This window comes from Cyrtonyx montezumae, unplaced genomic scaffold, assembly GCF_038088225.1.
Source record: "Cyrtonyx montezumae isolate F1298 unplaced genomic scaffold, pur_monq_1.0 scaffold_0, whole genome shotgun sequence".
NCBI lineage: Eukaryota > Metazoa > Chordata > Aves > Galliformes > Odontophoridae > Cyrtonyx > Cyrtonyx montezumae.
This window is the reverse complement of record NW_027071824.1, coordinates 41695427-41707949: the sequence shown is the minus strand read 5'-3', so window position 1 is coordinate 41707949 and position 12523 is coordinate 41695427. Positions and strand designations below refer to the sequence as shown.

General features: G+C 38.0%; 1 protein-coding gene across 4 annotated transcripts in view; it reads left to right on the top strand.

The window, feature by feature from the left end:
- EYA4 (EYA transcriptional coactivator and phosphatase 4) overlaps window positions 1-12523 on the top strand; it is a 148932-nt gene that overhangs the window by 117659 nt on the left and 18750 nt on the right. For all 4 annotated transcript variants that reach the window (XM_065733743.1, XM_065733734.1, XM_065733717.1 and 1 more), the window contains exons 12-13: window positions 5863-5999; window positions 7366-7449. In XM_065733743.1, the coding sequence (XP_065589815.1) occupies window positions 5863-5999; window positions 7366-7449 (221 nt within the window). The remainder of the gene's footprint in view (window positions 1-5862; window positions 6000-7365; window positions 7450-12523) is intronic.

The following is a 12523-nucleotide window of genomic DNA, read 5'->3' as shown; positions in this document are numbered from 1 at the left end:
GGTTTCCTTTTGTCTCTCCCTTTTTCCTCAAACCTTTCCATTTTCTTAGAAATGCTGTGTAAATATATTATGTGTTACAGACTCCCTTGGTATCAAATATCACTGAAAAAGAAAGGAATCATATATAGCTTAAATAGATTCAAAAATATTGAAGGCTGCACATCTATGAAACAATTAATACTTTTCTTATTTCTGGATTGCTTAAGCATATGAACATTTTTCCTATTAAGTAGGCTGTGCATCTGAACTTAAACCCTGCCCACTCGCTCCTTATTTCTGTCAAGTGTTGAACTGGTCATGAGACACTTTGTTGAGAGTGTTACACCCACTTTGAGAATACATGACATGCTTGTGTCCTTGTGCGTCACTGTAAAAATAAATTTGTGTCAGTGGGATGCACTGACTTGAATCAGAGTTTCAGTACTCACCACATTCACTTGCTGTCTAGCAGACCTTCGTTGTCATTCTAAACATTACTTCAGTTAAAACGGAATTAAACAGAGTAAGGTGCTTCACTCTTCCACCATCTTTGCTTCCTGTTAATTCACATTAACCTTTAATACTCTCCACATATACAGGATTTCTTGTAATAACAAAGCCCCATTAGATCAAGATTTCTTTATTTGATGACCAAGTAAAGAAAATGAGATGAAATTTTATATACGCATTACTCTGTCTACTGCTCATAACAAGTGACAACACATTATGGCTCTGTGGTTTGCTTCTGTTTAAAAAGAAACACTGGCAAATATTCTGCTTGTTTGAGGAAGTTTGTGGACTGTCACTAGGATTCTGGGATCCAGGGACATCTACTTGCATGGAAGTCTCGCTGACAGATGAGGAGAAGTTTCAGTGCTCCCTGCTTCATATAGCATTCAGTGACAGGCTGTAACATTTTCACCTGGAGCAGGATACAAATGGACACAAGCCAGTTGTAGTAGCTTTTCACCCTCATTACACTTCAGAAGTTGTCAGAGAACACTTGTTTTGACCTGTGCCCACACCTCTTTTCTCTTGCTTAAGTGGCGCAGCTGTGTTTTAACAAGGAGGAGGGAATGCTTGCTTAAACTACAGGTGGGAAAAAATGGTCTGGATGGGAAAAACCACCTCCATTTGTAACAGTGGTGTTGTAGCTCCCTAACATTTAATTAGAGCTGCTACAAGGTCTCCATGGCAAGGAAGTCTTTGTGCTGGGCCTGAACCAGGGTATGAGTATGTGCATGAATGTCTGTGATGAAGTGGTCATTCTGTGTTCCAGTTTTGCCATTTTCCTCTTGGTTTATGGAATCTCTGATGCTGCTCATACTTCCAGTGAGTGAAGGTTATGAAGTGGATTTATTAGGCATCTGTTGAATATTGCAAAAGCCAAGAAATTTCAAACGTGGCAATAAAAAATTCTGTCTAATGTGAGCTGCAGGAGGAACTCTTTGTGAGGGTTAGGTTTTCAGAACACTCTGGTACCAGAATTTCTCTCGTTTCTTTATGTGGCTGAATTGTGAATAAGTTTTTCCTCTATCAGCATTGGCCTGATTTCTAAGTAAGCAAAGTACAAAAAAATGCAGTTGCTCCTTTAGTCTGCTGTTGGTAAGAAGTAAATCAAGCAATTAAGCCTACAGTTGTTCACAAAAACATGCACTACAGACTTCTGCATTCTAAAATAGATGCATACCTTGCATTCAAATAAGAGACAGCTGCTCATTCTGATTTAGAGATTAGTTAATGAAATAAAGTTGGCTCTAAATATCTAGAACTTAGAAGGTTCAGTGATTAGTTACAGTACTGATTAATGGATAATTATGCAATCAGAATGAGCGTTCACCCAAGCAGAAGCCTGGGGCAACTGGTAATGGCTAATGCTAAATGAAACTTGAAGCTATTTACTTCAGTGGTTAGATTATTTCAGAGAAGATTTAGAACAGAGTCTTTTTATATTTTATTTTTTGTAGATTAAATGTAGTCATTGAGAACAGATGTTTTAATACGTTACTGTACATTACTGTAGAGATTAGTCTTTTTGTTGCAAAATGTTTGAAATGTTCTAAATCTGAAGAAAAAACTGATAAAAATATAAACATTTATGTTCAGTTATATAGTTGTCTTTTCTTAGCTGGGGTTTGTTTGGGGATTTTTTCCACACTCTGTCAGGGAATCTGAGAAATTATATTTTTGGATATACCTCTTGCATACTCAGAACTTCTTTTGAAAAGCAGGCTTTTGATGCATGGAGAATGTGATTCTGAAACATTTCTTTCTACATTACTACATTTAGAAAATTAAATTCTGCTGTTCTATTTATGGGAAAGGAACTAAAGTAATGTGACCCTATTGATCTCTCCAGTGCCTGCAGTGTCCTTACTGACATCAACACCATGCTGGGAATAGAAGTGATTAGTCAGCAAGAACTCTTGTTCCCAGTTGTAAAGGGACAAAGTAAAAACACCAAGGGAACATTATTCAGTAGACATTATTATTATTATTATTGCTGCTTAATTTCTCATTTTCTTTTTTTTTTCTTCTGATAAGAGTTACAGCTAGAAGATAAAATACTACAGAATATATATAATGCTTTTGCCAAATCATGACAGAAGTATCTTGAATATGGTATTTGGAATACATTCTCAAACTGCTTTTCTGAAGATCTCTTCTTAGCTGTTGCCTGAAAGTTTGGCTGTATTCTGCACAAGCAGAGATGCAGATTGATAGTACAGCACTGAAGTTGGCATGATCTAGTTTGAGAACAAAGTAGTACTATCTACTTCCACATGACAGTAGAATAAATTGAGTATTTTTCCAGGAAGGGAGAGGGACATTTGATTTCCTCCAGTTTCATGAAGAATTCACCCTCTTCCACTTGGGTGTGCAGGAATTAGGATTCTGAAATGAAAATACATTTGTCTTTATATCTATATATCAGTCATTTAGTCAAATGATAAATGTCCCTTGGAGAAGGCAGCGGATCCTAGATATATCCTTCTTCCGGCTGTGAAGATGACTCCAAAAGAAGTATCTTCTATTTTATTATGTTGGCCTACAACATCAGAGGTGGATGTTGGTGGTAATGCAGTAGAGACTGGAACTTCCCACCAATATTCTTTTACATTTTGCTGCCGTGTGACCAATGGTAACAGAGAGGCAGTCTGACAGAATTATGTCCAACATTAAAGTATGTATGAAGCAAAAGCGTGGAATTGAATTCCTCAAAAAATGTCATCCATCCACATTCATTGGTGCTTGCTGAAAATTTATGGATACCAAAGAATGAATGTGAACACAGTGAGGTGGTGGGTGGTCTGTTTCAGCAGTGGCAAGAGTGACATGAATGATAAGCCACTTTCTGGACAGCCATGCACAAATATTACACTATGAAATTAACAGCATCTTGACCAGCTTATCTGTGCACATCAGTGGCTTATAACCAGAGAACTGTATACAGATCTGAGTATCAGCTGCAACGTTTGTACCAGGTGGATCCCAGGGATGCTCCCACAGGAACAGAAAGAACACTGTATGCAAGTTTGTCAGGACCAATTGAACCAACACGAGACCAAAGTTCGCAGTTTCCTGATCATGTCATTAGCAGTGACAAGACATGATGTCAGGTCTGCAAGCCAGAATCAAAACAGCAGTCCGTGTAGTGATGACGTGTGAATTCAAGACACAGTCCTCAGTGGGTAGCAATACGCACTGTCTTTTGGACTGAGAAAGGGATATTCTTGTCTGGATTTCCTGTAATCTAGATGAACAACGAACTGTGCTCGATACATTTGCATAAAGGGCCTGGAGCATCTCCCTTATGAGGAAAGGCTGAGTAACCTTGATCTGTTCAGCCTGGGGAAAAGAAGTCTGATGGGGAATCTGATTAAAGTTTGTAAATATCTAAAGGGAGGAGGGAGGCAAATGGTTGGAGGAGGCCAGGCTCTTCTCAGGACAAGGAGCAACAGCCCACCATAAACTCAGGATTTGGCACCTGATTTCCACCTGTTTGGGCCAATGAAAGACAGATGGCATTGGCAACATTTTCCTGATAATGCTGTCATAGCATCTTTGAAACAGAGGGTCACTTTCACTGGTGGAGATTTTTTAAGAATACAGCATGAATGCTCTTCTTCATCACTAGTGAAAGTCCAAAGCTGATGGTGGTGACTATGTTGAAAAAGAGTATTTTGTAGCTGACAATTTGTTCTATCAAATACTGTTATTTTGCTCTTTGTATCTGTTGTCTTTCCATGAAAATAAGTAGGAGGCATTACTTTTGCAGCAACCTACATGTATATCCTGACCGATAGGCTTGAGAACTGATTTTCGTTTTCTCCACCGACCTTCAGTCTTGAATTCCTTCCTCATAAGAGCTAGAGCTCTTGCTCAGGAATGTGACATTATGGTCTTAAATCTTATTCTTCCAAGAAATACAACAGTACTTTATTCCAATCGAGATATATAAATATATCTTCCTAGTATATTTGTTTTAATAATCTTCTGTATGTGGTTCACTGTAAGGTATAAATAAATGATGGAAGAGGTGAAGAATCTAACTATTGAATTATATTACACACAGATTTTCAGTTGAGATTGCAGTCTGTCTGTTTCTTTCTACATCCTTCTAGACAAGAATTGTTTTCTTCTTTGTTTGGGAGGGAGAATGAAGTGAATGACTTGGGAAAGACTGTAGAAACATTCAGTCATTAAAGTTGGAATGGAATTCTGGTGATCTTTTGGTTGAGCCAACTTAAATCACACTTCTCAGGGCTGTGCCCAGTTGAGTTTTAAGTATCTCTGAGGATAGAGAATACATAATCTCTGTGGGTCTGTCCCAGTGTCTGACGACTAACAGTGGAGAACTTCTTTCTTATACATAAAAGGAATATCCTTTGATGTAATTTCTATATTTTCTTTCTTGTCCTTTCTCTGTATAGCTCTCTGAGAAGTCACTCTGCTTTTTCTCCACTGTGCTCCAGCCCTTTAGCTGTCTTGGTGGCCCTTGCCTGGGCTAAATACAATTTGTTAATCTCTCTCTCATCCCCAAACTAGACATTTTTCTAGACATAATCTTCCAAGTTCTTAATGGAACAGAAAGATCACTCTTCTTGATTTGCTGGCCACTTCCTCTGTTGTCTGGTGGACCCTGGTGATTTTAGAAACCCTCTTTACTAAAAGTGTGTACTGTTCCGATCAAATGTCTGATAGATGATTCTTGGGAAATTTATTTTGCAGAAAAGTGAATATCAGATGGTAGCTGATAATTAGAGAAGGATCATCAGACTACTGCAAATACAGTTCTACACTTTTTCTGGTAGTAACTGGAGTATCACATTTAATACTGTGACTTTAATTCCAATTTATGGGCAGTGGCAAAGTAGAGAAAAAAAAAAAAGATGATGATATAGAAGGTGGAGATGAATAGTCTTAATAACTTGGTATGTGGGTGAGTACCAAAGGGTGTTCTGGTAAAAGTAACACAGGGCTTGGAAGTAAGTCCAGCTGAACTCTAAACACAGGGAATTAACTACTTTAACTAAAAGGAACTTTATGTTTTTGTAAATCTTTACTATGAATTCTGAAATACATATTCCTTGGATCTGTGAATGTTTTGCATGTGATTATGTGCATTTATGTATGTGTCTGCACATATGTATGCAACATTTTAATCTCTCTCTGTTTTATAACACTTTCTTTGTAAAGTCAAATGTCCACTGCAGCTGTAGATTTCTTGTACACCAGAAAAACTGCGCATCACTTATTTCATGCAACTAATTTAGGTGCATCTTGAAACTGAGTTCACATACAGATATGTCTAGCTATGGAAAAACAAAGTTAAATTTAAAAATCTAGTACTAATTTTGCAACGAATGGTTGACTTTATAGGGGAGTTTGACACAGTACAGAGCCCCTCCACGCCAATCAAAGATCTTGATGAGAGAACATGTAGGAGTTCTGGGTCAAAGTCTCGGGGTAGAGGCCGGAAGAACAATCCATCACCCCCTCCGGACAGTGACTTGGAGGTATGCCTGCAGTAATTGATGAATGGTAATGTGGAGGTTTCTTCTGATGAAAAGTAAGTTGTGAAAAGTACAGCTGTGGAAATAGCTTAAGGCACTTTAGAAAACATCATACACTCCATGTCAGTAACTGAGCATAACTGGCACTAGTGGCTGCTTTAACATACACATGCAATGAGAGATTACTGTTCTCTACAACAAACTTAGAAAAGTAAATGTGATTCAGCTTCTCACATTTTAGCTCTGAGATTGTGAATCTTTCAGTTTTTCATACAAGAGAAGCACAGAACTGGTTATTCAAAAATATTTCATTTAGTTTTTTTTGTTGTTGTTTTTTGTTTTGGAATAGAAAATATCAAATATGTTATTCAGCGTTTCTATGTTTATTTAAAAATACAGTATAAATATGCAGGATCATCTGGCCATAGCATTTCAGTACTTATCCACAGGTGTGTGCGTTATAGCCAGTGTTAGTAGATTTCAGCAAGGCAGCTGACGTCAGTGAAGTTATGGCTATACTTAAGAATGTGCAATTTTGATGCCTCAGTGAAGAAATATATCTACCTACTGCATGGGGTGATGATGTAAAACAGGTGACCTTTTAGCAATGGGTAATTATAGTTTTATTCCTCCTGCATTAGCAGCATGTGGCCTTAATATGTCAGGAGGAGAAGGAAGCTCAGTGCCCATGTGTGAAGCACTGATATCAGAGGAATGTGCTGCCCTGTGCCTCCTGCTGCTCTGAGCGGGTAGCTTTGGGCAGGCCTGCTGCTGTGTCTTTGTGGAACAACCCTTGACACAGTAGAAGACTGACTTTTGCTAGGAGTTTGCTGACCACACATCCACTGCTGGGCTGACAGATGGGCTGCAGTGCTGAGCACTGACTGTACATGCATTGCTTTTATAGAAAACTGTTATCAATTTATGTTAATATCTTATGATATTATTTAAACCCCGCATGGCATTCTGCGTGACAGGTAGTACTTTCACATGCGACTTGATTTTAGCTACACAGCAGAAATGAATAACTTGAATCACTAAGACTTTCAGAGAAGTACCTAGAAGTACAATTTATTGTTAACAACTATGTTTGACCCCACCCCCCATCATACTTCTGAAATCTTTGTTATGCAAATGTTTGAAAACCTTTTTAAGAGAAGAATAAAAAATGTTAGAGTAGTTTAAGTTTTACAGTCCTTCTGATTTCTTACCAGTAGATCCAAAATATTCTTTTCTTGAAAATTTTCAGAGGAAACCTGCTTAGTTAAGGTACAATTAAAGTAATGTGACTTTTAGCCACTCTAGGTGGGATGGTGGGGGCAGTTTGATGTTATTTATTTACTAATGTTGTCTCTACTTCTGTTTTCAGCGTGTATTTGTTTGGGATTTGGACGAAACAATCATAGTTTTTCATTCTCTGCTTACAGGATCCTATGCACAAAAGTATGGCAAGGTATGTGATCCACAAATTACTTGCTGATTCATTGTAACAAGATGTCTAGGCTGTATACATACATATTTTCACCTTTGGTTTTCATTATAGCTTGAGTGATGGGAGAGAAAAAGCGTAAAGGAAATCCCATTTTCAGAAGGTTAACGTGAAAAAGTCAAGGGGAGAAATGAGACACAGACTATAAGCATAATATATAAAGCAGGGCTGAAGATGTAATGAAGACATTAAAATAAGGGAAGAGTTTATAGAGGAACAAGGATGAGGTTACTGAAGGAAGAGACGTTCCACTGAGATAATGTATTCAGTGGGCAATTGGAAATAACTGGCAGTATTTGGATGTGTAGAGGAAGAAATAAGAAATGGGAGTGGTGGGTGAATATACAGGGAAAGCTATGAATCAGAAAGAGTAAGACAGTTTGAATGCCAGTTGTAGTTGTTATTCTTTGATACTCCAGCTTTTCCATTGCATCTTCAGGCCCTTGGCTGGCTGAAAGTTGAGTAATGCTAGGGAGTGAATCCCTCTCCCTACAATATAGTTGCACTCATTCTCTCCTCTAAAAGGAGATCCAAAAGGCATTCAGGTCACAGAGCAGCAGAAAGAGTGAGGGAAGAAAAGGAGGCAGAAAGAGGAAGGCAGCCACAGCCTGCTGGAGCAAATTTACCCTGCTGAGAATGTAGTGAGCCCTGCTGGCAGCTGAACAAGCCTGGTGGGGGGAACCAATATGAAAACGTGGGAGTGGGCAGCTCAGAGGGGCAGAATTAAATTAAAACATCAGGGCAAATGTATGGCAGGGAGGAAAATGGACTGGGATACCAAAAGTTTTCTAGGTGCTGTGCCATTCAAATGTAATCAGTATAAAAGTATTTCTTCTGAAGGATGTATGTGTATGTCCACACTATGCCAGAAGTGCTTGTTTAAGGAGCCAGAATCATCTGCTTGAGAGAACTCTGTGAGAAACGGTATATTAGAGAAACACTTTCCACATCCAACCTCCTCAATCAGAAATTTCCAGAGCCAGATCCTGTATATTATAACTACTGATGGGCTGTGCTTCATGACAGGTCCTCTATGTTTCACGACAGCTGTTTGTGGTTATAAAATGAAAAAGCTAAATGGAAAGCTCACAGTCAAAAATCTGATTTTCTGGAATGCTAAGATAAGAGAAGTTATTCATGGCTTGTGCAAAATATTCTTGCTTATGTTGGAGCTTCATGCTGTCAAAGCAGTGTGCATTTCAGTATCCTGTCAAAAACTTCTCTTCTGTTTTTTGAACACTGTAACAACTATAACTTTGTCAGTACCATTTCTAATTTTTAACTACCAAATCAAGAGAGAAACCTAGCTGAATGGGAACATTTGTATCACTTATGAGTGTAGCTGGTAGACTACCTCAGCAATGTTATCATTTCTTTTATCCCTATGTGATGGTGAGGCACTGAACAAGTTGCCCAGAGAGGTGGTGGATGCCCCATCCTTGGAGCCACTGAAGGTCAGGCTGGAGGGGCTCTGAGCACCCTGATCTAGCTGTAGGTGTCCCTGTTCTGGACTAGATGACATTTAAAGGTCTCTTCCACTCTAAGGATTCTATGATTCTGTAACTGACAATCCATACTTAGTCCTTAGTAATGGCATATTAACGGCCAGTAGTATTGACAGCAGATAAAAATGGCTTGTATAACCAATATTTAGTTGTGAATAACACAGCTAAAATTAATGTAGTTATACTGCTGAGATCAGCATCGCTAAAGAACTGTCGCAAACAACCATGTACTGATAAGCAACATTCACACAAGCTGGGAAATACAGTCATTTCCAAAGACTGTAAAAGAAAAATAGTACACTACATGTGTTTTTGTTGTTGTTTTGTTTTTCCTGCAGTAACTACATTTTACATATTTATAATGTAAATAATAGGAAAATAAGCTAAAATATATGTGTTGCTAACTGCAACAATAGATGAGGGCAGTAGGAAAGGGAATACAGAGAGAGCTTACCCTGAGTAGTCATTGAAGTGTCTAAAGTTGAGATGTGTCTGAGCCTAAGTGCCTATGAGGTTAGACGTGGGAAAAGAAAAAGACAGCACAGCTGGACCTCAATCAGCTCCTAGTGCGTGACCCCCCTAGCAGATGTGGCCCTTATCTTTTCTGTGTGTGATTTTTATCTGTAAACATGGTCTTAGTCCACACTTACGTCTGGAGTGATATGAGAATGGGATTGCTATGAAGATAAATTGTCCATAAATGGTGAGGTTCTCAGTGGAAGTCTTGTGATCACACTGGTCTTTCAGAAGGGTTGGGGGGATGGTTATTCAGGGTACCATAAAATGCTTGTTATTTGTTCTCTGTTTTATTAAAAAAAGATATATAATAATGTAATATATATACTCAGCTATGCATATGTATTTTTTTCTGTATGTATTTTGTATAAATTGATCGATTTACTCCCAAAAGAGAAACCACAAATACAAACAAACAAAAAATACAGATTTTCAACTCTCTCAGTATTTAAATATTCTAAATGAGATTAATCAGTCTTCAATGGAAACAATGCTTTAAAAGGGAGGTGTCTGTTTATACCAACTATGCTTACTTTTACTTTCAGACATTGAAATAGTGTATTTAGAACAACTACAAATACACAGACAGGCAAACATATTTACCTTCAGTTCTCTGTCATCTGTTTCTTCACATGTAAGCTTTCATTCTCACTTTTCAGTAGCTCTTCACCTTTTCTGTTGTAGTGAGTGGGCAAAATCAAAATATTCAAAAATCAGTATTTTAATCTCTCTGCTCCATGCATTTTTGACTGTGCATGGAATGCAATATGTGGTGATTGCTGTCATGCTGTTATAGCTGGAGGGAGAGACCAGCTAGCTGCTGTCTTTTACCTACACACTAGTATAGGGTTGAACTCCACTGAAGGGGGAGAGACTTGGCCAGAAGCTGTTCTAAGTAGCACTTAAAATATTACAGTATAAAGACCATTAAGAGAACAGTTCTCTGGCTTGCTGTTTTCTCCCTGTGGGTATTTTCACCTGACTTTTGGTCATTTTATTAGACTGGTCCTAGATAATGCAAGGAGAAAATAAAAACTACACTATCCCTCTGATAGTTTTCAGGGCAACTGTACTGCTTTCCTGCAGTAAAATGTACCTTGCATTGTTTGTCACATTTGCTCATCTGCTTCGTACTTCATAAAACTGGTACATTTCTATTTTTAATTACTTACTGCGGTAGTAAATCATGAACATTGGCATTTGAGCTATTAAATTATGACTTGTGTGGCTGATGATGGTTTTTGCAGCTGAGCACCAGTTGGCAGATACAGTCTTCTACAATGCTGAACTCTTAAGCAAGGATTTGTTGATGTGACAGGACATGTGTTAGATGTCGTCATCTGTTAAAGTTTATGAGGTACATTCTTATTCCCTGTGAACAGCGTGTATTCCTTGTTCTGTTATATTCCAGTTATTCTTGCTGACTTAAGGCCGATTAAGTAGGAGTTTTTCTTCCTCAGGGCATGTATACTTCATTCATTTCCCCCAGCTCAAACCAGAGGGCAAGGATGCCCGGATAAATGCCATGACTTAAAGTACAACTGGTTTAAAAAGGGTGAAAGGCCCCAATGCCTTTGGGAGGATGAGATTCCAAGTGCAAATATGAAAACAAATCTACAGTTGCTGATTGCACTTTGAAATTTTGATAGAATTACTAATTAAATGAATTTGCCAGGGAGACCACGTTAACCTTTGTAGACTTCTGTGGAATGGGCTCAGAAGTTTTTTATTGCTCATTCTCTGCTTGTCCAGGCATTAAACAGAAAAAGGCTGTCACCATTAGTACACATGGTGACACTCTCAAATACATTCATACATGTGCTTTAGTCTGTCTATATTAATCATGTATCTCTCATGACTTCCAGTTGTGCTCTCCATTCACTCCCTCATTGTCTGAGACCTCTGAGTCCATTTTCCTACTGCCTTCTGGAGAGCACGGAACAGAAACTCCTTGTGGAGTACGTGAGTTTTCCTTCATCAGCGACCAGATATGATTATTAAGAGATGTATTCTCTTTCTATATTATCACCTACATGAAACTCCCCTGAGAACGAATGTCCTCTATGGGAGTTTTAAGACTTGGACTTAATTCTGAGATAATTATGTAATGTAAGGAAGAGTCTTTAAGCTAAAAATATCAGTATTTAACTTAAGCATTTCCACTTTTTTCAGAGGTCGCTTCTGTTTTAAGTCTGTTCAGGACAGTCATCCATTGAAAATCTCTTCTTATAATATTATTCACGTTTTGCTTGTTTGCTTGCTTGCTTATTTTTAAGGCTTCATGTATAAAAATTCCTGTCAAAATGAGCCTACGAGACTATTTACAAATTTGTTATCTGAGGCTTCGTATAAAGTTTAGTATTTTTGTATTTTTTTCCAACAAGAAACAAAATTTATTTTAAACATTTTATGCTAAAACCAGTCCTTCCAACATAATATTAAACAGGTTTTTTTTCTACTAATGGTCACTGAGCATTTGAAGCTTTATTCAAGCCACTTTTCTCTTGAACAAAACATAAATATCGGTTCTTCCAGGATATTTCTACCTACTCTCCCAGGAGACATTCCAGTGGATGGACCTGACTAGTAGAGAAGTCCACAGACAGACAGTCTGGCTCCAGTTTAGAGCCTTCATACTAACTTAACTGAAGTAAATTGTATTTTGGTATACAGAGGTGCTGTAACTGACCATTTCTTTTGCATGCTAGTGGTATTTGACTGAAATCATGCCTCTGACAGACAAAAAATTGTGCCTCTTTATTCTTTAAATTATCTGGGGAAAACTTCCAGGCTTGCTTTTTACTATTATTATTATTTCCTCTTTTGTTTGTGCTTGTGCAGAAGCAGCATTCTGGCAAAAGTTCAGCCTGTCTTTTATTCAATTTCTCAATTAGTTGTGCTCAAATCTCTATCACTTGCACATTTCTCTCTTTCTTTCCAACTCTTATTTCTTTGTGCCACTTTGAGTTGAAAGACGGTGAAACAAAGATTGGGATATTCTTCCACATTCTGCAAAC